This window comes from Carettochelys insculpta, chromosome 1, assembly GCF_033958435.1.
Source record: "Carettochelys insculpta isolate YL-2023 chromosome 1, ASM3395843v1, whole genome shotgun sequence".
NCBI lineage: Eukaryota > Metazoa > Chordata > Testudines > Carettochelyidae > Carettochelys > Carettochelys insculpta.
Window position 1 is genome coordinate 191,153,517 of NC_134137.1, and position 27,770 is coordinate 191,181,286.

General features: G+C 44.3%; 2 protein-coding genes across 2 annotated transcripts in view; one reads left to right on the forward strand and one right to left on the reverse strand.

The window, feature by feature from the left end:
* TMPRSS15 (transmembrane serine protease 15) overlaps positions 1-15,937 on the forward strand; it is a 119,997-nt gene extending 104,060 nt beyond the window's left edge. Inside the window, exons 19-24 of the mRNA XM_074989555.1 lie at positions 1,058-1,107; positions 2,343-2,517; positions 10,013-10,194; positions 10,490-10,585; positions 13,909-14,048; positions 15,782-15,937. Coding sequence (XP_074845656.1) covers positions 1,058-1,107; positions 2,343-2,517; positions 10,013-10,194; positions 10,490-10,585; positions 13,909-14,048; positions 15,782-15,937 — 799 coding nt within the window. The remainder of the gene's footprint in view (positions 1-1,057; positions 1,108-2,342; positions 2,518-10,012; positions 10,195-10,489; positions 10,586-13,908; positions 14,049-15,781) is intronic.
* A 4,796-nt stretch (positions 15,938-20,733) lies between these two features.
* The window catches only part of CHODL (chondrolectin), a 41,580-nt gene continuing 34,543 nt past the window's right edge, over positions 20,734-27,770 (reverse strand). Inside the window, exons 6-7 of the mRNA XM_074983464.1 lie at positions 26,375-26,477; positions 20,734-21,268 (exon numbers count right to left, since the gene is read on the reverse strand). Of these exons, the coding sequence (XP_074839565.1) occupies positions 21,184-21,268; positions 26,375-26,477 (188 nt within the window). The 3' untranslated portion in view covers positions 20,734-21,183. The remainder of the gene's footprint in view (positions 21,269-26,374; positions 26,478-27,770) is intronic.

Here is a 27,770-nt window from a genome sequence, read left to right on the forward strand (position 1 = left end):
GCCCACTCCACAGCTGGCTTACATGAGCTCATGAGTTTTCAACAGCAGCTTGAGTAAAAACTGAAGAATTTGGCTTCAATGATGTAAACTACATCCTGGGGTTTTATGTAATGCTGGAAATAGGAGGTGTTTGTAATGTGAAAACTATGCAGTAATTCTGTATTACAAAGAGAGAGTTTATATTATTGTTTAATAGGAAAATGCTGACAGCTAAGTTCATATAATCATGCTACATCACCCTGTATATGCTTAATTAATGAACTGTGTGGTAAACTAGTAATCCATGGATTTTCTTTCCTGGTATATTTTTGTATATATTAGATTTAACTGGTGAGACAGGCACTGTCTTCACTGCTCAAATTCATTACGAGCTATGAAGATAATCTTAAAACCCCTGGCTGTCAGAAATGCTTGAGTAGTTTTGATCTGAGACCTGTGATCTTCAGGCTTCTGGCTTTATATCTCTTCTAAATAATTCCTGAGCCTTTATATGCCTCTCTCTCTCTCTCTCTCTCTCTCTCTCTCTCTCTCTCTCTGCGTACATATATATATATATTCTACAGTGCAGTGTTGTCTCCATGAAAGCTATTCTGAGAGCAGATACATTTTTTTTTTAATTCTTTGGTTACACTGATCTCTAGTGGCAAGTTCCTGAAAAACCCAAAGCAGGCAGCAAAAAATCAATATTCAATTTAGTTTGAATTGGCTTCAGAATTTTATTAGATGATAACCTCCTCCCTGCATCCCCCCCCCCACACCTAAAGATTAAGCTCTTTGTGTTTCTATAATAGGCTCAGATTTTAATCAAATGTCCAGTAAAAAGAATTTATGTGTTCAATATCCATATTGTATACTGCAAGTTAAAGCTACATTCAAGCACTGGATACTACAGTACAGCCAAATTACTGCACATTAACACTGTGATCTTTCCTTTAAAATAAGGAAACAGCATGCAGAAGGAATTCTGTAATGATGCCAGAGTGCACTTGAACATACTCATGTAATGTCGCCTAGCCTGCAAACAACTGTGTTTTTAAAAACTGTGCTTTTATTCTAGCGAACAGTGTCTCAGCAATCTGGTGACTCATCTGCAGTGCAACAATAAACGTAAGTATGTATTTCATAAGAAAACTTCATTTTAAAAATCAAATTGTTAGGTCCCCAAACTCCATGTACATTGTTTGGAAGACTTTGGTAGTGAAATATAAACTGTAATTCACAGAGCAAGAATAATTACATTCTTCAGTTGTTTTTAGGCTTAAATGCAGGGTTTTTTTTTTCCAGTGGAACACCATGGAACAGCACTCTGCCACTTTTTTTCCTACTCCCACCATCTTTAAAAGGTGGCTTGGTGCTGCCCAGCCGTAAGTGGCTCTTCAAGGGTCATTTGCAACTCCCTGCCTGCCATGAAGCTCCATGAAGTCTCTGTTGTGCTGTGGGGGTGGAGTCAGGCCTTTGCACCAGTGAAGCCCACCTCCCCTCCTCGTGTAACAGCATCCAATATTGCCACACCAGGACTGCTGCCTACTGCCCTACTGGCATGCTGCCACCAGCCTCAGCCTCGCTTAAGTGCATGGTCATGCTGGGGCAAGGGGGCTGGTGCAGGCCCAGAGATGGGGGATGGGAGAGGTGGGCTGAAGCAGGGGAAAGGAAGGGGCTGGGGCAGGCGTTGAGCTGGATGGACAGTAAGGGTGGGGGGTGGGCCCAGAGCTGGGAAGATGTAAGAAGTGGGGGGGCAGGTTTGGCCCCACATCCGGGGGGGAGGCTCAGGCTCCACGGGGAGGGGGGAGAGCGGTTAAGCTGCCAGGTGGCAGCTCAGGCCCTGCTGTGTGGCAAAGCCACCGGGGGCGTGGGATGGTTTGAGCACTCCCAGGGGATGGTTAAATTGCCTAGGGGCAGGCTTGGGACCCAGGTGGAGGGCAGGCTTGGGCCCCACACAGGGCATGGCTTGGGTCCCACCAGAGAGGCAGTTAAGCAACACAGGGGAGGCTCGAGCCCCACTGAGGGGGCAATTAAGCAGCTGGGGGCAGTTTGCACCCCTGGGGGGCAGTATGGGACTCCCCACAGAGCAGTTAAGCTGCAGATTGGGCCCTGAGCATGGAGGAGGTTGGGCTACAGGGCAGAGGTGGGTGGTTTGGGGCTTGAGTTCCACCGTTTTTTTTCCAAGGAAAAAAGCACTACTTAAACATACAGTGGGAGCAAACAAAAAGCAGATATCCAGCTCCCAACTAGAACTTTAGGGAAGATCAGGTCCCATTCCAGAATGGAACTTTGTATCTTGGCCACATCTTGAAATCTGACATAAATTAATTTCACACCTCCCCTCTCCTTACTAATTCTAGCTTGTGGAGAACGTCTGATAGCTCAGCAGACTGATGGAAAGATTGTAGGTGGAAGCAACGCCAAAGAAGGAGCTTGGCCTTGGGTAGTCTCACTATTTTTTAATGAAAGACCTACATGTGGAGCTTCTCTCCTCAGTGAGGAGTGGCTGGTCTCAGCAGCACACTGTGTATATGGGTAATCTTTACATTCTCCTTAAATTATTACATATACCATGTTAACCTTTCCAAATCTATATGCATCCTGATGGAAGAGGCTTGTTCATAAAGCTAGGTTACAGAATGGCCCTGACATGTCAGTCAGATAAGCATGGTAGCTACATGCGGTATGTCTAGACTGAGATAAAAGGCCCACTGTTGATTCTGATCATCTGAATCAGGTTTATAGGGTTCAGGCTACGCGGCTATGAAATGATAGTATAGGCATTCATCCTTGGGCTGAAGCATAGTCTCTGGGACCCCACAAGACAGAAGGTCTCAGAGACCAGGCTCCAGTCTAAGGTTGAACATCCACACTGAAATTTTTCAACTCTTAATCTGAGCTCTGCTAATTTGGACTCTGAGACTTAGTGCCACAGGTTTTTTATTTCAGTGCAGATATAGAGTCCTGCTGAAGTCAATAGGGAACTACATACTCCCAGGGATCTCTCCTTGTGGATTCCATGAATTGGAGTAAGTGATGTGGTTGCCTTCAATGGCAAGGACTGAGCTCAAAGGACTGAGCTCATTGGCTCAGGAGGTCTCTGACAATCCTATATTATGTTCTGATGCATTTGACTGCACAAACAGGGCTTATATTTATGCTATTAATAATATTCTACTATTTTTGCCTCAATAAAATTGCTTTTTTCACCTTAGAATAATATTGTTTTGTCAGATTAATAGTTTATTTTTAACATTGAGAAAGAATTACTTGCTGGTGCAAAGGCCCATCAAATAAATGACTCAGGTTAATTACTTAAAAATCATACCCACTAACAAAACTGTGTTCAAATGGACACTAGCCAGAGTCAATAGAAAGTATGAGGAACGTGTAGGGGACTTGAGGTAGTTTTCTAGGATTGTTTTCATTACCTAATCAATCAATCTCTGTCTCCACCCCAAAGAATACTATTGTGGTGATAACTCACGTACAGCAGGGCTCTACCTTTATAAAAAATGACATTGCACTGAAGTCTGCATTGGACTAACGAAAACCTGAAATTAGTGATTGGTACAGTTAACAACCCCACTCATCATTCAGTTATTGTGTATGTATTATTCATTCACCTAATAAGAGATGTAGTCCAGCACAGAGCTTTTGGAGTTCTTAGTCGCCCCTCATTTCAATGACTCTAATCAGGAATGCATATAAATCAAGAGACTTTTTTTTTTTAAATCAAAGTTTATATACATGAAATATAGGATACCTCACCAAGCATTTGCAATTAATTAACTGTAATTAATTGAGTGTCTTTATTACTCACTCAGACCTTTGCCAATGGTGTGAGAGTAAAGAATGACATCACATCCCATAAAAATGTATTTAGTGTTGCCTCCGTAATTATGACTCTCTGCTATGCACTATAACTACATCTATGCGAAAGATTTTTTGTTGACAAAACACTGGTTTTGTTGACAAGCCTCATGCTGTGTCCACACTAAAAATCAGTTCTATTGACATACTGTCAACAGGACTCAGAACTTGTGTCAACAGCCTTCTGCCTCTCCCCCATGAAGTAGAACACCTTTCTCAAAAGAGTATGGCAACAAAAAAGCTGTGTGGGTGCTCCAGGGGACCCTCTGTGAAGAAACAGGGCTTCTGAGTCACCAGGAAGCCCTATCTGTTGTGCTTCCGGTTAGTTATTCTGCTGAGAGCGCAGACAGGCTGTCCGGCCGCTCTCTGTCAACAGAGTGGATGGACAGAACACAGCAGATCGATAGAGGGATAGAATTGGAAAACTTTTGCTGCGTTTACACTCCCCCTCCCTTTTGGAAGGAGTACGTAAATGCACTGGATCAGAAATGCTACTGAGGCACTGATATGACTAATCAGCACCTCATTTACCAATTTTTTGGGGGAAGAAGGGTGCTTTCAAAATTAGAGTTTTCTTTTGAAAGAAGCCCATCTACACAGCTAGTTTTCAATTCGAAAGAAGCACTTTCACCACTCTGGGTGGCTGCCCTTATGCAAAAGAGGTGCTAAATATTCACATCAGTGCCTCATTGACATTTCCAATCCACGGCTTTTACATATCGCTTCTGAAAGGGAGTGGTAGTGTAGACATGGCCGTAGTGTTTAAAAGATAATCGAAGACCTGTCACTACTGTAAGTCAATTTTTTTTTTATGTCTGAATATTGATGACATGGCAGAGTTATCTGGAGCCTTTTTTTTAATCCATTGTTACATATGAAGACTTAGCAGTTGACCTCCCAGTAATCTGCTACACACCATCTACCCATCACCTGAGTGATCATGCCCTATTACAGTGACTTGCCAGCACTCCTTCCAGGAGAACAGTCTCAAAGTTACTTCCATCTCTGTTCCTGGTGTGATCAAACTATGTAAGGTTGTGCCTATTGATTTCTGACAAGCCTCTGCTTCTCTTTGGCTATGTTTCTAACATAAACATCCTCATTTTTTTCCATCCAGGAGATATGCAAGAGTCTTTACCAGTACCACTTTGTGAACATGCTTTTATTTTTTTTTCTTATCAGTAGCATTAATTTCACACAATTCGCTTTTGTAGGTTGCAATTGATTAGCATAATCCGAAATGCCACATTCCCACAGCCCCTCCAAAAGTAGTGGTTAGTGTGGCCACAGCCAGATAGTTTGTGCCCATTACTTAGGCTGTGGCAACCCTAGGTAGTGGTGTTGAAAGGGGTAATCCCTATCCATCGCTTTGAAGTGAATTGCTTCAAAAATGAAGCGACTACACACAAAGTGCAACATCAGAGAGATGCCCTGTCATTGCAAAATGGAGCAGCTGCACAGCCTATAGCTTCATGTCAAAATAATGGGGCAGGAAAGGGTGAGGGCAGGGTCAAATGGCTGAGAAGCCCTTCCTGGAGCACGGGCCAGCCACCCTGTTAAGGGTCCCCTCCCAGCCCCCCCCACCATGCACATGCTGAGGAGTCTAGCTGCTTGCAGGATGCAGCCTCCGGCACAGCACTTGGCAGAGCCTTGGTGAGCCACCACACCACTGCCTGCCATGGACCCGCAGCACTTCACTGACAGTGACATCCTTAACAGCATGGCCCGCCTGACAGCATGCCATATGAGGCTATGTGCTGCCTGATACACGGCTGGCCACTGCAGCCCCTCCCCACCAGTGGTGCATCCAGAGCACCCCCTATTCCAGCTCAGCTGTCGCCTCTGGCAGTACCCCACCAGCGGGGAAAAGTGGGACAACATCGTCCTCGGGGAGAGGGATGACAAGTGGTGGCTCTGCAACATCCACATGACTTGTAGCACCTTCGTGGAGCTGTGCCAGTGGCTGGCACCAGCAGTTCACCACCAGGACACCTGCATGCGGCCTGCGCTCCCCCCCCGCCCCCAGGAGAAACGAGGGGCCGTTGCCGTGTGGCAGCTGGCCACCCTGGACAGCAACCACTCAGTTGGCCACCAACTTGGGGTGGGGAAGGCCACCATCAGGGTCATCCTCCTTGAGGTAAGGCTTCCAGGGCTATCCACCTACAGCGGGGTCACAGGGAGAGGGGGTTCTGGGGAGGGGAGCTCCCCCGCATATGTTACCACACACTCATGGGTGCCCGTGCCCTCCATCCCCTGCAGGTCATCGCCACCATCAACAGGCCCTCCTGTGCTGCCTGATCTGCCTGGGGGACGTGGATGCTGCCATGGCCGGCTTCCAACAGCAGGGTTTCCCCAACTGCATTGGCGCATTGGACAGCACCCACATCACCATCCAGGCTCCACCACACAGCTGGGGATGGTACCTCAACTGAAAGGGCTACCACTCCATTGTCCTCCAGGCCCTCGTGGATGCCCAAGGACATTTCACGGCCATTTGTGGGGTCTGGCCAGGCAGGGCCCATGCTGCCCTCATCCTGCGGAACACATGGCTCGGCTGCAGGATGGCCCAGGGCACCTACATACCCCCATGCGAGCTGCTGGTGCGGGACATGACCATGCCCTCATGCATCATCAATGGTGTGGCCTACCCCCCTCCAGGACTGGCTAATGTGCTTCTATGCAGGACACATCAAGAGAGCCAGGACCTCAAAAACACCCACCTCAAACAGGCCAGGAACCCACTTGAGTGGGCATTCGGCTGTCTGAAGGCACACTTCAGGTGCCTCCTGATGTGCACGGAGGTAGGCCTGCCCAGCATGCCCACAGTTGTGGGTGCCTGCTGTGCTCTCCCCAACCTCATGGAGAGCAATCAGGAGCTCTTTGTGGTGCACTGGGTAGCCGAGGCTGTGCTGCACTTTGAGCAGCCAGGTGTGGTCGTGTGTCGCCAGTTGCACTGGGATGGGGTGCACGTGTGGGAAGCCTTCTGGGAGGTCTTTGCTCGGGGGCCCCCATGACTGAGCCCTGGCCTATTCCACACAATGCAACCACCCCACCAGCACCCCCGCCTGCATGCACTCCCCTCACCATCCCCACCTGCGGCAAAACAGGTAGCACTGTTAAATAAATTTAAGTGGGTTTTTTTTTGAACAATGAACTATATGCTTATTTACATGGGGTTGGGGGTGAACTATTCATATGGGAGTGCGGGGGGGGTCCTCAATCCTCTGTGGGGGTGGCTGGACAGGAGCCATGATGGCCCCTGGAGCTGCAATCACCCTGGGTCTGGGGACCACAGCAGGGCTGAGATGGGGCAGGGATAAAGGGGAGGTAGAGCTGAACTGGGGTTTCTAGGGGCTTAGACTCACAGCAGGGAAGGGTGGAGCTATGGACAGCCAGCTCCTGCCACTTGGCTGGGGACATGGCAGCTGGGAGTGAGAACAGAGGGAGTGGAAGGGGCAGAGGAGGGGGCCAGGGCACAGGCGAGGCTGGGGCAGGGGAGAGGTTACTGTGGGGGAGGGCTGGGGCAGAGGGGCTGTGGGAAAGGCCATCCATGGGGTGGGCAGCTGGGCCAGGCAGTTTTCAATGGCCTGGGTGTCAAGATACCCAGACACCCGGTCCCAGGCTACCCACTCAATGGAGAGCCATTCCCATAGCAAGCGGTTCTGCTCGCACCATGCAAACGTGTGGGCTGCCACCAAATCATCTGCCCTGCTGCAGTGGTGCATCCACCCGCCATGGCACCCGGCCTGGGGAGGCAGCACCCGTTTGCCCTCCTCAGCTGTTGTGGGGCTCCCAGGCACGTCCAGGGGGCTGGAGTGGCTGGCAGATGTCAAGGCTGTGAAGACATAAGGGGAGAGGTTGGTGCCCTGTCAGTCACGAGACGGTGTTCTGTGGGCCAGTGGATTTGTCTCCACTGCTGTTCCTCCTTGCGTCTGGTGGGGGGGCCCTGGGGCGGCCTGTCTGCTGTGGGGTTCGTTAATGTGGGGCCATTAAAGTGGCTGCCCCAGCCCTCCCCACCCTCCCAGGCCTCATGGCAGCCCATGGCCCCATACGGGCAGCCCACACACCTGCGAGCCCCTCGCTGACAGTGATGACAGCCATTCCCAGGTCCCTGGCCCATGGCCACATGCCTGGGCCAGCTATGTCAGGGACCACCCCTATGCCCACATGGCCAGGGCACCCCATGCCTGGTCCTACCTGAGGGCTCCTCGAGTGGTTCGGGGGAGGCCCGAGTGGAGGCAGCCTGGCTGGGGCCCTTGGAGGGCGCCACAGTGTAGTGTGGTTGCTCACTTCTGCTGTCACCGTCCCTGATGCCAGCATGTACATTGGGGCCTGGGGTAGGTGGGGCTATTGAGGGTCCTGGTTGGGGCCCCTCACCCTGCCCCTCCGGCTCCATTGTTTCCAGGGTCTGCTTGGGTGGGGCAGCCTCCCTGGGTCCCAGCAGCTGGTGGAGCTCCCTGAAGAACAGGCAGGTGTCCAGTGCTGCCCCTGACTACCAGACTGAGTCCCTAGCTCCCTTTACTTTGGAGCAGACCTGGTTGGGGGTCGGAGGGGGTGGCCCCTTGTGGCGAGGTTGTCAGTGAGGCGGGTGAAAGTGGCTGCATTTCTCTTCTGCCCCTTGGCTCCATGGGGATCCTGGAGGTCTTGGCTGATGGCCATCAGTCCATCCAAGGTGGGGTGTTGCCTTCTGGGGGTGTGTGGGAGTGTTGTCTGGCCACTTAATGCTCCGATGGCTGCCAGCAGACTCTCAGCTTCCTGCACAGGTTTTCTGTGTCCCTACAGCTTTAAGGCACATGGATGTGAAAGCTATAGCTCTGGCTGCTGGTCAGGGTGTCTCTGTGCCCTGGGGAGGGGCTGGCTCTGTGGAGAACTTTTTCATTTTGAAATGGCAGCCAGGGGGCAACTACACACATTTCATTTCAAAATCCACGTCAAAAGGAGGCGTTATTCCCACACGGGAGTGGAATGACAACTTCAAAATGAATGCCTTTTAATTTCAAAGTTGATTTTGAAATGAGAGATTTGTGTGTAGTCACTCTCCTGCTCGTTTCAAAATCGCCCCTCATTTCAAAATCACTTTTGAAATGAATGGCTAGTGTGGCACGGCCTTACTGTTTTATTACAGACATTAATATTTGTATCTATAGAGATCTGGAAAGAAATCTGGGTGCTCAGCATCAAGTAGGTGTTAAAATATTTATATTGTTTTTAAATCAACTCATTTGGTGGACATTTGTTGGTTCAAAACAACTTCAGCTATGTCTAACTAAAAGTCCATCTTCCCCAGCTCAGCTATCAATATGGGCTGTGGAGAAATGAACTTGGTTTTTTTTCCCTCTCTTCATTTAAATGCTGTGCTTCTGTTATGTTCAGCTAGTCTTATTTTTTTAAATTACACCTGAAAAAAACCTAGAAAATCAGAAGTTAACAGATTTCTAATGGTATGTCTACTCAGTAATCAAGAGGTGTGATTACATCATGTCTAGACATACCTGAGATAGCTTTGATCTAGACAGCTTGAGTAACAGTAGCAAGTGAAGTTGCAGTAGCATGAACTCGTTTTGCCCACCCTAGATACATATCCAAGAAGTCACTGTTCATGTTACAGACCTTTCACATCTACTGTAACTTATGCTTCCTTTGCTCTTGCCAAATTAAAGTTAGTTTGGGCGTGCTACATCTGTTACAATCACACTTCCTCGTTGTAGTGTAGACACACACTCAGGATTCCATCCCCAATATATTCCATACTCATAACTATCTTTCTGCAAGGGTGTGGGTGCAGGGATGTTAATTGCTGGGAATTCTTAATTTTGGCTGTTTAAAGGGTGATACTAGTTGGTGATTCTTCCCCAATTGTACTATTGTCCAAGCAACTCTGCATAAATTAACTGACAATTCAGTGGTATGAAACATCAGGCGGTAGTGCTGTCAGAAAATTGTAAAGCACTTTCAAATGACAATACACTATGCTGCTTAACCAAAAAAATAAAATACTCTGTGTGTGTGTTTGTGTATCTTTCATTCCCTCAGGTGTGTGTGTGTACACAAACACACACACAGTTGAGATTAAATATTAATATAAATTGTATGTGGAAAATTGTTCAAGCCCCTCTTTTGATCATAAATAATTGTGAATATTCATTGCAATCTCTAGGAGGAATTTAATACCATCTCAGTGGAAAGCAGTGCTTGGCTTGCATACCGTTTTGAATTTGACATATCCTCAGACAGTGATTCAAGAGATCGATCAAATTATCATAAATCCCCATTATAACAAGCGTACAAAAAATAATGATATTGCTATGATGCATCTTCAATTCAAAGTGAATTACACAGGTATGACTGTTGGCCTTCTCTTATACACTTATGAATTAATTTGAGCTAGCTCCAAATGTACTAGTCATCATGACTTTTCTCAGTAATGAAAGGTTTATGAGGTATTTGGGGTTGTCCTTATAGATTATATATAATCTTGAGAAGACCTCTCATTGCAGACTCAGTCCTGCACTTACTAGGAATTTCTCCTGAGCAAGGAATAGAAGGGTTGGATCAATGTGCATTTTGGTAACGATATCTAGAAAAAAATCAGAATACTGGAAACAAGTTAAAATTAATTATTTCTCTTTCACAGATTACATACAGCCTATTTGCTTACCAGAAGCAAGTCAACAGTTTTTGTCAGGAACTAATTGCTTTATTGCTGGCTGGGGTAGAACTGAATATCAAGGTGAGTAGCTATCCTTTTAAAAACACTACACAAAACAAGAAGGAACACTCTGGTGTCAGAGATGCATGTTTTTTTAATTTACATATTAAAGACTTCAAGTAAACATAAATCTAACACATCACTTGAGAAGTTGTTCCAATAGCTAGTTCCCCTCCCTGTTAGCAATGTCTTATTTCCAGTATGATTTTTGTTACTGTGTTTGACCGTGTGAGCACAACAGAAGTCAATGTGAGCTGCCTGTATATAGTTGTGGATTGAATTTGAATGTAATAGTAATATGTACCTCTTAAAGAGCATCTTTCATCAGTATTTCTCAAAGCATTTTATAAAGCCTGTTTAGTTACAATAACTTAAAAATGGAAAAACTGAGTCATCCAGCAGGCAAAGCCACAACAAGATCTAAGGTATCCTGAGTTCCAGTCCTGTGCTGTTAATTCAACCTCGTGTTACAAAATTAAGGTCTGATTGAACTCTCAAGAGGTCATATACCATGACTGATTCTTTTGGCCACTGACTACAATGGAGTGTTCCTCATATGGGGAAAAAAACTGTCCATCATGTCCTTATTTCTGTAGATTTAAGGGTGAAACTCTGCCTTTCACACCATTTCATCTTGCCTAAGCAACAGAGGAAGCAGAGATAAAATTCAGATCCAGATTTTGAACTTCCCACCTTTCATGAGCATTTGTTAGCATTTGCATGAAGTTAGTTCCAGAGCTTCTATAGGGGAAGGCCATTTTTATAAGATTTGCATATTCAGTGGGGCTGAGAACCATGCAGTTCATATGCCACACCACATATCAGCCCTTGAGAGACTTCAGCAAGTGATGGCTGCTTACGTAAATTTTTAAAAATAAAATTAAAACCATACTTTGGCTTAGTTTAGACAAAAGGCTGAAATTCCGGACCAGTGTTAATATTGCTGGTTTCATTTGCCTGTTCTTAACAAAGATCCTGTTTTCTCATGGCTGAACTGTGGGCATCCAGACCTAGTGGTCAGAGACAAACTCACAACATGGGAGTCAGGAGAACAAAGATCAGAGTCAGGAGACAAACTAGAGTTCAGAACCACAATTCACATGCCAGGAAATTAAACCAGAGGAGCAGAAGGGCACACGCTGCAGAACAAGGTGGAACCCAGGTATTCAGAGAGCTTCCTTTCCCTGCTTCTGGGACAACAGGCCAAGCAGATGCTCTGGGACTCTGCCAAAAGTACTGCTGGGCAGAGCATCAAACTGGGAGGCTGTCTAGGCTGTAGCCATAACTCATAACTCAGAATAATTTTCACAATCTACACAATTCAAATTGCATAAATTACTGTTACCTTATTTTGCACTTTGTGCCAGTCAGGCTATTTAAAGGTTTCCTCTACTCATCTCATGATGAGGGATAGCAGAAATGGAATATTTACTCAAAATAGCGCTGCTATTTCGAGTTTATTGTGTAGCCCCACAGTTGCTGTTTCAGGATACATTTATATCCCAAAATAACAACAATAGTCTAGACATAGCCTGACTGAGTTTCATGGGTCCTAGGTAAGCAAGCATTAGTTGATGGAGCACATTTTAAAATGTCCCGAAAGGATTATTTTAAATTTTGATGAAGAATTGCATCTGCCTGAGATTTTTTGGCAAAATTGCAGCCTGCAACCTCTTTTATGGTCCTGAGATAAACAAAACCAAAATAAAGTTTGTTATTTAAAAATGAACACATCCTGAAATACATTTTTACTGTACTACAAAGCAGATTTCCATTTTTCACAGGTTTAGTGTAGACAGAGCCAAATTTTGTGATGACAGAAATGAGATTGCACAGAAGACTCTGGGGCTGCATTTACACTAGCAATTTTTTAAAAATAGCATTTAGAAGACAGGGCTCTTTTGAAATATCCAGCACAGCACGTGTATGCGTACGTGCGTGCGTGTGCACACACACACACACACACACACACACACTGTCCTTTCAAAAAGCTCCATCCACTTTTTCTGTGTAGATACACTCTTTTGAAAGGCAATCTTCCAGAAGGTATTTTCTGGAAGATTGCCTTTCAAAAGATCGCTGTAGCATGGACATAGCCAGGGTGTGTCTGTAGAGCAGTTATTTAACAACAATGGCTACTATAATAAAACAACTCTGCAAGAATTTTCACTATGCAACCACCTAGTTGCAAATTTGGTAAACCTCATTGTATGAGGACTAGTGCCTAGTTTGAAAGAGGGACATCAGAATAGGGGCTAAATAGACAGGGAATAGGTTCTATTTTGAAATAAAGCAGTGTTTCCAGGGGCTGTAATCCAAAAAAGGCTCTATGGTGTTTGGGGTTATTCCATTTTGGAATAATTTTTGCCTATTTTGGGGCTTCCGTGTGGTGTAGCTGTCTATTCTGGAATATTTTATTTTGGACTAATAACTCTGGAATAACTCAGTAGTGTAGACATACCTTCTGATGGCAGAAGGTGGCTGGCAAGATATTTATTTCTAGTAACAATACATACAGAGGAAAGAATGCAGGTTGACTGTTATACAGTAGACAATTTCCAGGGCTGATACTTGACCTTTTCTTTTATAACTCAAGTGTACCAATCTGGTGTATCAGAGCAATAAATATAGAACATCTCTTCCCTTTCTTCTAAGCTACTTTCAGAGTACAATTACACTGTGGGTCTTAGGTTAATAATTAATCATATGAGTTACTAGAAGGAATTTAACTGACCAACAGAAAATCATACCATCTACTCATTAGTCATTAGGTTATTTGAAAAACAAAGTTTAATTCTGATCCCTATTATAAAAGCTCAGGGTGTCATTCACTATTGTTTACTCCAGACTAACTCCAAAGACTGAGGATAGCGTAATTCTCCACCCCCTAGTCTGGAACTCTAGATACATGTATTCATATACTCGTTCAGCCATATTTCTCTTTGAGACAGTATGATTTATTTATTTTTTGTTGGTTTAAATTCAGCCAGTTCCTTGCGTTCCATAGCTGGGGCTGCCGAGGTGCCCATACTCAGTACTGGCACAAAAAAGCACTGCTTTGGGCTATTCAGGGCAGGTCACATAATATACCCTCTGCCTCTGTTTCCCCATCCGTAAAATTAGAGATTTTTTTTAAACCTCACAGAGGACAAAATCCATTAATGATAGTGATCCAAGGCACTATATGGGAATGCTGGTATACACTGAACTAATGAAGTGGTAACCCAGGCCCTCAATAGTACTCTGTAAAGAGAGTGAAATTTCTGAGTCTGTAAGAATGATGGCTGTTGTTTATGCTATGCATTTTGATCAGATTAATTGTGTATACTCTGTATTTTGATCAGGTTCCACTCCAATCATACTGCAAGAAGCAGAGGTCCCTCTCATAACAAATCAGAAATGCCAGCAACAGCTGCCAGAGTATGTTATTACAGAGAATATGATGTGTGCGGGATATGACGAAGGAGGAGTAGATTCCTGTCAGGTAAGTAACTCACGATGGGCAATAGTTTTTGATGAGGTCCACTCCTAGACTTTGGTAAGTGGTCAAGGCTCACCCTCTTCCATGTTGTTGGAGGGGGTGCAGGGTCTGGGATGGAGATTGGGTGCAAGAGGAAGGCTGAGGTTCAGGAGGATGGATGGGGTCTGCTAGGGAGTTTGGGTGGGGGGTTGTGATGTGGGGAGAGGCTTGGGGTGCAGGGTCCATAAGGGGATATGGGTGAAGGAGCAGAGGTACAGTGGGTGTGGGTGATGACCTGGGGCAGGATGGGGGGCAGAGGGCTGGGGGAGGGAGGTAAGGCAGGCTCAGGAAGATCCCATTGGCCTATTTCCAAGGATTGTGCTGGGTGCAGGGGCAGCACACAGAGCCCCTTCCCTCTCCTGGGGCACATAAGGCCCCCAATAGCTGGCCACTGAGTGTTGCGTGGGGGCATGGCGCCTGACTGAAAGTCCTACTGGGCTGCAGGATAGTGGCAGGCTAGAGCCTAAAGTTGGTGGGCTGCAGTGGCCTGAAGCCACACTGTGTCCTTCCCCTTCTAATTACTGAACAGCTCGCGCCTGGTATTTAAAAACTAGCCATTTGCTGTCAGAATATTTCTACTCAGGGCACGTCTACCCTAAAGCAAGATATCTTTAGACAAAACTGTTGCCAGATTGAATCTGCTTTGCAGTCTGTCCGCAAAGAGTGATCTGCTCTATTGCTAGAGAGTGGCCAGACTGCCCAGCCATGCTCTCAGCTAAACAGACAACTGGAAGCACACCAGAGAGGGATGCCTGGTGCCCTGGAAGCCCTGTCTGTTGACAGAAGGCCCCCTAGAACATTCAGGCTGGATTTCTGTCAACAAGTCTCTGTCAACAGGAGGTGGTGTGCCTCAGGGGGGAGCGGCAGAAGGCTGTAGGCAAAAGTGTCCTGTCCTATCAATTTACTGGTCGACAGAACACCTTGTGAATGTGGACGCTCTAGAGTTTCATTGACAACACCTGCAAAGTAGGCCTAGCCTCAGAGAAAAGAGTACACCTATGCAGCAGCCTTATTCCAGAATAGCTATTAAAATGTACAGGAGACCCCTGAGTTGCATTCCTGCAACCTCACGGTAACTCGAATTTTTGTGCAAGTTGAGGGGAGCTGGAAACTGCCTCATTCCCAGCTCCCCTGGGTACTGTAGGATATGGGAAACTGACCAGCTGTACTGGGCTGGTCAGTTTCCTGGCTCCTGGAAGCAGCAGGCAGCCAGGACCCAAGCAGCAGCTTGGTTCCAGTCTCCCTGTGGATTTCAGGACTGGGAAACCTGTTTCCTGGTACTGCCAGAGCAGGGGAGCTGGGAACCAGGTTAAGAACCAGGTTAAGTCAGACAGCCACATGACTGGGGAAAGCGAGGGAGAAGGCTCCAGCCATGGGGCTGCAGGTCCCCCCCGTTCCCCGCTGTGACCCTGCAGCTGGCTCTGCTGCAGCTGCAGGGTCTCCCCACCCCACAGCTGGGGACCCCACAGTTGGCTGTTTCAGCAGGGTACTGCCCAGCTGGCTTCCAGCCATGGGACTGGGGGTCTCTGCCCCCGGCTGGGGACCACATGGCTGACTGTCGGATTTCACTGCACCCTGTACTCCTCCCCCACAGACCTCTCTTGTATAAAAGCTAAATATGCACCTGTTGAAAGCACATATGTCAAGGCATTGCTGTAGTGCAGTTCTTTTCTAACTCTGGAATTCCAATATTACAGGGAGATTCAGGAGGAGCCCTGATGAACCAAGACAATAACAGATGGCTTTTGGCAGGTGTGGTATCATTTGGCTATCGGTGTGCACTGCCCCACCGTCCTGGAGTGTATGTTAGAGTCACACAATTTGTGGACTGGATAAAACAATTCATACACTAGCGTGGTTTTAAAAAAATGGAATGTAAAGACAAATATTAAGCAAGATTATACTAGACCACATAGAATTCAAAGCTACTGCTGAGAAGAATGGAATAAAAGCCTGACATTTAATATGAATTTTTCCTCCCAAACAATTTAGAAATTGTTCTAAATATTAAGAAATTCCATCATGCCAGAAAACGTTTTAAAAATAATCCTGTCTCTTCTGCCACTGGTTTTTACCACTTTGCATTGACTGAAATAAGAGATATGGTTTTAATATCTATCCACCCTACAGACATTTTAAAAATACAATGCCCAGTATATTACGGAAGCCTGCCCAAAGATTTAGCCTGAAGCATGTGACTTCTGAAGGAGACACTTTATTGAATAAGAGCTTTATAAATTAAGGCCCAACATTTAAAATATTGTTCAGGTTTTTTTTTAATGCTCTGATGCACATTCCCATTTCAATGCATAGAATAAATTTTAATAATCCCCAAACATCAAAATGTATGGTGTAGTACACAGAGTCTGTATCCTAACTGTTCAATCTGAGGCCATGAGAGTTCATTTATTTCAGGTCTTAAGCAGTTCTGGAGTAGGTTTTTGTACATAGAGATGGTAAAGCAATCTGGCTGCTTTTTACTGGATAAACTGATCTGGGGCCATTTTTGTCCTGGTGTCACTGTTTTGGAATTAATGAAGTTACACCAGGAATGAAGACAGTGCCTTTTTTTAATATTGTTGCTAGAAGACATCCTGGAAATTACTGCTAAAAAATTACAGATACATGCTTGTGCACAAAAACCAAATACTTGTGTTATAAACAGTAATGCTCTTAAAAGCATTTAGCAATCAGCATCCTCAGCCAGTTTTGCAAGGAATACAAAGAGGCCACTCAAGTTGCTGCTTGCTAGGCTATGCATTTACTGTCACTAATCAGTAAAAGGGGCTTTTAAAGAATGTTTTGGATTGTTTTAATTCAACAAATTAGAGTGAATCAATCCAGAAGAGGACTTCAGTTGTATAAAACATTAAATATTCTGACTGCTTTAATTTCTTGGAGTCTTCTCCAAATAAGACTCTCTAAATGTAAACATAAATAACCATTGTACTCACGATTTATATATGTTTATATCTAATACTGTAACCATTCTACTATAGTATGGCATGTTCCATTTTTTCTATTAGTGCCTGCTATAAAACAATTAACATCAAATTATTTCCTACACTGTTATGTAAAACTCCAAAACGAATGGTAAATATGAATAGAGAAATATACAATGACTTCCATTGCCTCAGTGTCTTTCATTACTTAGTACAGCTATTTATGGAAACAGTGGCTACATTTGCACGAGAGCCTTTTCCCAGCACAACTGGGCTTTTGTCAGTAAAAATCATGGAGTGTCTATATGCAAAATGAGCTTTGTTGACAGATTGTTGACAAAACCCAGCACATCCGCTGGCAGCACTATACTTCCCCCTTTTCAGGTATAAAGGTCTCTCTTGACAGTGTCGTGTTGACAAAATAGACATGTAGATGTTCTGGGGCCCTTTTGTTGACAGACAGGGCTTCCGGCTCGCAAGGCAGCCTCTTTTGGACAGCTTCCAGTTAGGTGTTCTGTCAAGAGAGGGCCAGGCAGTCTGGCTGGTCTCTATCAGAGCAGATTGCTCTTTTGATCTACTTTTATGAGTGTACGTGATCTGTCAACACGTTTTGCCGGGAATCCATTCAGACAGTGACTTCTGTCAACACAGGCTTCTCATGTAGACATAGCCATTGTCTTCCCAATCCACTCTATACAGATGAGCAACAAACTTGTGACTACTAAAACAAAATAACACTGCTACCACTAAGTCCACAGCTGGAGGAACCCTTTTTTCTGAGACACAGGGGTCTGAAGGCCTTCACTACACAGTTTTCCAGGCTGATAGCTGCTGATTCCTGTTAAACATTCCCTGTTACTCATTAACCTTCTGGGACAAAGAATATGACAGAAAAACATACATGTATTCTCCAAACCTTCACGTCGGAACTCCTCCTCTGTCATTGATAGAGTTAATCACACTGGTATGTCCTTAGGGAGTCATTTCAAGCAGAGAGACATGCAAAGTATTGAGAGCATTGGGATCTTATTAAATCTTGTTTCCCTGCGATATCACCAGCAGGCTTGAAAACAGGAAGAAATTAAGCTGCAATATGATAGCTGACTTTTCAGTTTTAGGCAGGCATATCCACAGACCCTTCTCTAGGGTACAGGAATCAAATCATTGCCTTAAAAAAGGTGATTAACAAAACAGAGATGAATTATACCAAGAAAGTGATAAAGCATACCTGGTTGCTAGGTGTTACAGAGCAAAAAGTAGGTAAAAGCACTGAAAATTACTTCGCTGCGTTCAATTTAGAAGTTAGTGTGCAGGGGGTATTTCAGCCAGCCTGATAAGTCCCTCAAACTCAAAAATAAACAATAGTCTGATTGTATCTGACTAAACATTTCCTTTCTACTTACATATCGGTATGCCCCAATCTCCTTATGGCCTGGATGTTTACTGAATTCCTTAAGCCCTGCTCAGGCTTAAAACAAGAGAAGATCATTCTCTCTTTGTTATAATAATTAAAGGGAAATATCCAGTAATGGATGTGGAGAAGGTGAAACCGGAAGAAAGACACCAAAAGATGGGAAAGACCATCAACAAGTGGAAGGGTGTATAAATAACTCTAGCAAGGGAAATAGTGATCTGAGTTGTAAAAGAGGGTCATCATCCCAAGCGGAAACAAGCCCACCCATAGAATAGAGCTAATTCCAGTGCTGTGTTCCTGTCTGTATTCTCACATACACTACCATTAGTAGTGTGGGGTTGTTGAAGGATTTTAGCTTTTGTTTATCATAACAGCAATCAATGGAAAACTTTCTCTGAATGTTAAGAAATGAAAATTAAAGGTCCCAACTCTTTTTTTTCCAAATTCTGGTTCTAATTAAGAGACAACCCCATTTATGTGAGGGATAAAGATAATTGGTTTGAAATCAAGGACAAAATGAAAAAGAATAATGGACATTAATATCATTACAACTGCCTAAAAAAGTGTCAAAGTTAAAGAAACTAACACTATCGGAGTAATTTCTAAATTCCTATTTTGATAACGCCATGGTATATTAGGAAAAAGCAATTTTCTTTTAATATATTACTTTGATATATCAATGTTACTTAAAAATGTGTTTTCCTATGTTATCCTAAAATGGATTATTACAGATTGCACTTCCTGAGATCAGCTCTCTCTGGACTGGCAACATTCCTTGTCTGGCAGAACCTGGGGTGCTCCTGGACCAAAGAACTTGGGCAGGAGGACAAGCCAAGCCAGCCTCCTGACCACCTTGCAGGGAGACAGAAGGGCTGGGGCAAATGATGGCATCTCCTGCCAGCCCCACGGGGGGCCTGGAACTGGAGTGCCAATATCTGTTGTCTCCCAGCAGTCATGCAGGGCTGGGGCCAAGATGCCAGGTATGGCATCCAGCTGTGGCCAGAGGAGAAGGGGTCAGTGAGGATGGCCAGGTACTGGGAAGCATTAATCTCCCATGGTCTAGCAAAAGCCCTCATTTGGGATCACTGAGATCCCAAGGGTGCCAGACCAAGGAGATACAACCTGTCCAAGCAAAAGCTATTAGTTCCTGTTTTTTCAATAATCTTTCCTTTTAAGCATGTTTTTATATAAAAGTTTCACCAACATCTCACTTTATACAACAATGATACTTATTTTTGTCTTTTCAAAGGAAATTAAACTCAGTATATTCCCATATCGCTATTAAAAACTGCATTTAAATCATAGCTTATCAACGGGCTTTTGGCAGAAAGATTCATGTTGACTTTGGACAAATTTATCAGAAAGATAAGGCTCTCTGCTAGGAAAGTGCACTCATTATGCAGCATCAAATCATTTTCCTGAATACTTGAATTTTGCCACTGCAGATCAATATCACAACATTGGCAACTGTCTCTGCTAGGCTGCGTCTACACGTGCACGCTACTTCGAAGTAGCGGCACCAACTTCGAAATAGCGCCCGTCGCGTCTACACGCGTCGGGCGCTATTTCGAAGTTAACTTCGACGTTAGGCGGCGAGACGTCGAAGTCGCTAACCCCATGAGGGGATGGGAATAGCGCCCTACTTCGACGTTCAACATCGAAGTAGGGACGTGTAGACGATCCGCGTCCCGCAACATCGAAATAGCGGGGTCCTCCATGGCGGCCATCAGCTGGGGGGTTGAGAGATACTCTCTCTCCAGCCCTTGCGGGGCTCTGTGGTCGCCGTGGGCAGCAGCCCTTAGCCCAGGGCTTCTGGCTGCTGCTGCTGCAGCTGGGGGTCCGTGCTGCATATACAGGGTCTGCAACTAGTTGTTGGCTCTGTGTATCTTGCACTGTTTAATGAAAGCGTGTCTGGGAGGGGCCCTTTAAGGGAGCGGCTTGCTGTTGAGTCCGCCCTGTGACCCTGTCTGCAGCTGTGCCTGGCTCCCTTATTTCGATGTGTGCTACTTTGGCGTGTAGACGTTCCCTCGCTGTGCCTATTTCGATGTTGGGCTGAGCAACGTCGAAGTTGAACATCGACGTTGCCAGCCCTGGAGGACGTGTAGACGTTATTCATCGAAATAGTCTATTTCGATGTCGCAACATCGAAATAAGCTATTTCGAAGTTGGGTGCACGTGTAGACGTAGCCCTAATGAGCATGAGTTATAGGATAAAAATAAAAGTTGTACCTAAAGAATCAAGAACAGTCTTGAAAACGTGCAAATAAGTAACTGGGCGATCCATTTTTATCAAATATTTATGCAAAGATAAATTATTTTCTTACACTGTAAATTTATGTCCATTCACTTTACAGTACAACTAAAGTAGAATGTATGAGGGAATACAGGAAATAAAAGTGTTATGATTACTCTAAACAATTTTAAAATTGACATGTATCTTAGACATTTCCCCCCATATTCTTCAAATGCATTGTCCATTACATTGCTCAGTTGTAGCTGAGTTATTTCCCTTAGCAAAATAGGCACATCCTCTTTCTTTATTTAGCATGACATGTTTCACTTAATCAATCATCAAACATTACATATAAAAATGATCTGAATAGTTGCCTCAAGGGGGAGCTTACAGTTCATCTTGCTGATCCATTGCAATCTCAAGCCATTCCAAGCTAATGTGCTGAGGTGACGTTATAATAGAGCTCAACTGTAAATTATTATTTTTGCTTTGTTTTCAGTCATTAAATTGTTATACCTCCATGGTACTGTCCTTCCTGGGGTTCTTTGAAATCCAGAGTGTGGACTGGTTTGGGCTGGTTTTTGTTCTTCCTTTACTGAAAAATACAAATATAAAAAATTTCAAATCATTTGATCCCTCTGGGGCTCAAGTACAGGATGCAGCTAGGTCAGGGCATGTCAGATTAGATCCCTCTATTACTTCAGAGTGGCTTTCCCTCCATACAATAAGGTTATACACAAGCTCTGCCTAAACACATCACCACAGTGATCAGCGAAGGCAAAGAAACCCACTTAATTCTGTTTGAAAGCAGTGTAAATTATTTAGTCTCCCTGTAGACAGATTGTCCATGCTATACTACATTGTTTAAGTGCCCTCATGTTTAGGAGGTTTTGCCACACTTCCTCATATTGAGCATCATCGTACTCGAAGGCAACATCTATGTGAGAAGCCTCTGTAGACAGAAGTCACTGTTGGAAGAGATCTTCCAACAAAACTTCTGTTGACAGATTGTGTCCACGGGTAAGAGCGAGCAAAAGAGCATTGCACTCTTCTGACAGAGAGGAGCTTGACCGTCTGGCCCACTCTCAACAGAACAGCTGACCAGAAGCTCCGCAAACAGGGCTGCCCAGTGAACTGGAAGCCCTGTCTGTCACCAAATGGCCCCGGAGCATCTACACGGCTGTTTTCTTGATAGCACACTATCGATAGAGCTGATATACCTGAATGGGGAGAGGTATAATGCTGCTGGCAGATGTGCCAGGTTTTGTCGACAAGCGGTTGACAAAGCACATTATGCGTGTAGAAGCTCAGCGGTTTTTCCTGACAAAAGCCCAGTTTTGCCAGGAAAAGCCTCTAGTGTAGAGGTAGCCTAAGAGTAGTCCCATTGCAAAGTTCTTTTCAAAATGAATAAGTAGGACAAAATCCTGTATTTAGGACTTGATCCATTTTCTGCTTAAATCAACGGGCACTGGAACAGTTCCTTAGAGATGAACTGACCACAATAGAAAAGTACTAGTTATGATTGGCCAAAATTTTTCCATCAACTTTATTTGGGTGGTCCATGGAAAATTGGACTACTGAAATATAAACAAAGTGTTCACTTTCCCTAGGAAAGCAGTATTTGGCATAAAAAAATGAAGTCTAAAAACTGAAAAAAATTCAATTCTAAAGAAGTGTTTGTGTTCACATTCTCTTCTGTGGACTAGTATACACAACCAGATTTCATCTTACATTAGGTACTCCACAGAATGCACCTCAGCCACATGACTTCTATGGTTCACCATCTCTCCTCATGCAGATGGTGCATCATAAGAGATGTCAGATCATGAGCCCCAGATGTTACAGGAGAATGAGGGCAAATTCAAATACCTACGAGACACCATGGCAGCAGTTCAGAATAAAAATATTTTGATTCCCCAATAAAATGATCTCTTGCCAAAGAGGGAAGGGTAACTGGTCACCGAAAAGATTTCCATTGACGTCAGTGTGTCTTGGAGCTAGACATATGCTTCCAACATTCATACTAGTGCATCTAACCCATTTTGTGACAAGTATCAGAGAGGTAACCAAGTTAGTCTGTATCCACAAAAACAAAAAGAAGTCCTGTGGCACCTTATAGACTAACAGATAATTTGGAGCATAGGCTTTCGTGGGCAAAGCTTTTGTTTCTTTATGTCTGGGATACCTGGAATGTAATGTCATCAAAGCCAAAAACCAATCAAAAATATGAATATGACAAAACATGTCTAAATAGCATGGATGAAATCCTCAGCTGCTGTAGATCTCCAGTGAGTTCAGTGAAGCTGTAGCTTTTGACACTAGTGGAGGCTTTGCATGTCATTTCTGAGAATAATGTTAAATAAGGGCAAGAAACAGTTTGAGGGTAGTATTTGAAATCAGTGTTTTGACTGTGAAATACATAGAAACTGAGACGTGTACCAGGTTGGAATTTAAACTTTCTGCAAGGCATTCAGATGATAATGGAGATGGGTCTGTGAAGCAGTTTCTCCTTGCTTCCCTGGAAGAAAGGAAAGGGAGAGCATCTAAGCATGAATGAGCTGATTGTTGTTACTGATGACAGGTGAGATGCTCTGTTTCCCTTTACTAATATCCTGTAACAGCCCAAACCAGCCAAAACTGTCCATGTCCTTCCAAGCTAAGGAAGCCCTGGAAGGCCATGGATTGTGGCTGCACAGCAAGCTAACCTTTCAAAGGAAAAGTCATCTTCTCATGCCAGCCTTAAAAACAAAACCCACTTCATTTGTAAGTTGGGATGCCCTCCCACAGAACAGAACTTCTCACATAAAGCAGTGGAGTTCCCAACTCCTTGTGCTACACAATTTCTAACTCTGGAGAAAGGCAAATTTCCCTTCCTTGGATGAATTATTACAGTTTCAGAGGCTTCATCCACAACCCACTGACATCTAGAAATCTTTTCATTGACATCAGCTGGCAATGCATCACATTCATGTTCTTGCAGGGTCTACCTGGAGGGCCTGAACTTGGGAACCCTTTGCATGATAACAAGGAGGGGATACATGAATGTACCTGTCACAACACTTACCTAGAAGGCCAATCCCAGTGTTATGCAAGGCAAAACACATCTCCTAACCCTTCTAATGTTATGGATGGGCTCCCTTCACCATAACCTTCATGGCACCTACAAAGACCCTTGGAATCACAGTGGTTGTATGCAAGTATGAATTTTCATGGTATGTTATTGCTGAAAGTTGCCATGACACAAGTTAGGTAATGCAAATCTTCCATTTCATAGAATCATAGGGCTGGAACATCCTTAGGAGATCATCGAGTCCAGCCCCCTGCCTAAAGCAGGATCAACCCCAACTAAATCATCCCATCCAGGAATATGTCAAAACAGGATTTGAAAACCTCTATGGATGGAGATTCCACACCTCTCTGGGTAACGCATTCCAGTGATTCACCACCCTTCTGGTGACAGAGTTTTTCTTAATATCCAACCTACACCTCTCCCTGTATAACTTTAAACCATTGCTCCTTGTTCTGCCATCCATCACTACTGAAAAACAGTCTCTCTCCTTCCTCTTTAGAGCTCCCCTTTCAGGGAAATTGAAGACTGCTATCAAATGGTCCCTAAGTCTTCTCTTCTACAAATGAAATAAGCCCAAATCTCTCAGCTTCTCCTCATAGGTCATATGCCTCAGCCCCTTAATCATTTTCTTTGCCCTCCCCTGGATCCGCTCCAATGCATCCACACCCTTTCTACACTGGGTGGCTCAGAACTGTACACAGTACTCCAGGTGTGGCCTCACCAGTGCCACATAGAGGGAAATAACTTTTTTGGATCTGCTGGAAATGTTTCTCCTATTGCACCCCAATATGCCTATAGCCTTCTTGGCTACAAGGGCACGCTGCTGATTCATATCCAGCTTCCATTCACTGTAACCACTGCACTTCTTAATATGGAAATGTAGGTCATTAGGATATTTTGTGTGTTCCAATGCAGACCTCATAAACCTGGAGGGATACAATTACCTAACACTTGTGCAATACCAGGAATACCACACAGTGACAGTTTGTATAAATAACAGGAGATATTTTAAATTGACCCTAATGGGAAACAAAAATTTCAAAAACTGCTTATCTTTTTCTCCTAGGAAGACTTAAAACTGAAACCCACCATAAAAGACCAGAACAAATTAACCCTTAAAATTATAAAGAGTCCCAGAATAGTATTCTCTCCCCACTTTTACACAGAAACTCTCCCATCAGCTATCCCCTGGGTCCTCAGAGTTGTTAGTTCTGGTGGAAGCACAGGATTACTGATAGACAAGGACAAGAAGATCACCATGAAAGAAACACCAACAAACAGTTAAATACATACTTGCTTAGGTGGAGGGAAGCACCCAATCAATTTTCTATAAAAGTGCTGACTACAGTAAACCCTTGAGTTATGTGGGTGTTGCAGTCTTGCAACCCCTGTGTTACTCAAATTTTCATGCAAAGCTGGGGTGGGGAGGGAGGGAACCAGGCTGCAGCCTGAATCCTGTCTCCCTGCCTTTTGCGGGACCCAGGAAACTGGCCAGCTCATGACTGGCCAGTTTCCTGGTCCTACCAGCATAAGGCAGTTGGGAACTATGCTGCCACTTGGTTCTCAGCTCCCCTTAACTTGCAGGACCCAGGAAACTGAACAACCCACCAAGGCTGGTCAGTTTCCTGGTTGGTTCTCCCTGCCTTCCTCCAGTCATGGGGTTATCAGCCCGACAGTCATGCTTGCTGGAGGAAGGGAGGGAGAAGGCTTTTAGGTTGCCTAGCTGCCTGTAGATGCGTGCAGATAAGCAAGCTAAAAGCACCTTCCCCGTGCCTTCCCCAAGTGGCGTGGCTGTCAGGCTGATAGCCCCATGGCTGGGGAAGGCAGGGAGAAGGGCCCACAGAGCAGCTTCAAGTTCTGCTTAACTCACTTTAACCCAAGTTAAATGCAAAATTGAAGCCATGTTTTTCAACGGTTTACTGTACTATGACTACTTCAAAAATTCCAAAATGTTAGCTGTTGTGATTTCATTGCTGAGCAATGGAATTCTGGTAATTAGGTTGCCCCTAAACATGTCTGTCAGTGTAAAGTTCTTCTGCTCTGCTGACATCTTTCTTGCTCTTCCTCGATGGCTAATGAGTCAAGACTTATCAAGTTGTTACTCCTTTAAATTCTTAACTCACATCCATTCAGCCAGGGAAGAATTTACCCTTTCTGGCAGAAAGTTGGGTTGGAGAGGGGCTCCTTTTGTGCATGCTCCATATGAGTGAAGCCTTCCTGAGTCATTCCTAAAAGACCAGTTCTAGTCTAGATGTTGAGCCGGCTTCAGGAAGTCAGGGAAAACATCAACAATAGGAGTAGATAAAAGTGTCACCCGTGGAAACAAGAAAAATTCCCCTATGGCTGCTTAGTGTGTCTGAAGGGATCTGTGGATCTACACTAGGCCAGAGCCTTTTCTTAAGTGAAAAGCCATGAATCTGAATGTTGAGCCATGAGATATAAGTAAAGTGCTTGGATTTTCAGGGCTGACCAGATGCACCAAGCACAGCTGAGGAGAAAGCAAGGGAGAGATAAGAGCATTCTTTGTGAAGAGCTTGTTAATGAAAATATGAGAAATAATAAAAGAAGAAAATAATAAGAAAAGAAGAAAATTATAAGAAAATTTCATCCCAGTGTATTGACAGTATTTACCTTTTGTGTAGCATCTGGAAACAGCAAGTACCAAAAGCCACTAATATGAGTAATAGCAGTGGTATAGTTGGTATAATGACATAAATAAGATTTGGAATTATACCTACAAAGGAAATAAACATCTCATTAGTGACAGCATCTTTCAGTGATCTAAGCACATCTTACTAAAAGAGTTGGAGTAGAACAAAAGATAAATATGTTGATTTAACTCTCTACATCAATCTTCAAACATAGTTCAAGCCTACATCTCTTCTGCACAAAGCCCTCCAATGAATTCTAAAGGAAGATTTTAATGTCTCCAATATTTTATGGAAAAGCTATCAAAAATGCATCAGTTATTTCATCATGATTTTCACCTATCAGTTTTTCATGTCAATAGGACTACTTATAGGATGTGTCTAGACTAGCCCCCACCTTCAAAGGGTGACATGGTAATTAAGGTGTCAAGAGGTTTCTAATGAAGTGCTGCAGTGCTAAATCTCCCCCCACGGCAACTTCGAAGTGTCAAATTTTGAGGAGTAAAGGGACTTCGAAGTAGCATGAGCACTTTGAAGTACCCGTGGCTGACCTGTGGCTACACGCAAGCCAGCGCTTCGAAGTTTGACACTTTGAAGTTGCCACGTGGAAGATTCAGCATAATGAAATGCTGCATATGCACCACAGCACTTCATTAGTAATCTCCCAACACCCTAATTACCACGCCCCTTTTGAAGTTGGGGGCTAGTCTAGACACAAACCATAGTGTGTTAGATCACATCTCCTAATATTTCCACTAAAATATAACTCTATTGTAAAAATGTATACTCAGTTACATGCTGTGCGCTGGATAGTCACAGCTTTTATTCAACCCTGCATGGAAATAAAAGGGCATAAGATATGTCTGCTCCTCAGCCCCATTCCCCTTCACAGTGTTGCTTAGACTGTAACTTCAGCTAATGTAGGGCAAGCATGAGTTACTCACCTGACCAGCTTTGCTGTTAACAAATGCGAAGGAATGGTTAGGGAGTGTCAAGTGCCCTGCTACTCCCTTGTCAGAGTAGTTGCCTTGGTCCTCAGTGGGAAATAAGATGCTCTACAACAAGGGTGAAGTAAATTTACTTTTCCTACAGAGCAATGGGCAGGAAGGGACAGAATTGTGAGGTTGAGTCTCCATTGGTTTTGTGATGTGCTCCAGGACCAGAAGAGCCGTGCATTGCTCCTTTCACAGCCTAGACTGAAAAATTAGTCTGCTCTTATGTCTTCTGAACTTTTATCCTTTTCTCAGTATAGCAGTTAAAAATAAAAAAATTCCTGCAGCATCTTGTCTCCTTTGATATCAGGAAGAAGTAAGGTCCTGTCAAAATACAATGCTTACAGTAGGCTCAAGATCAATGACGTTTAGTCTCCAGAGAGAGCT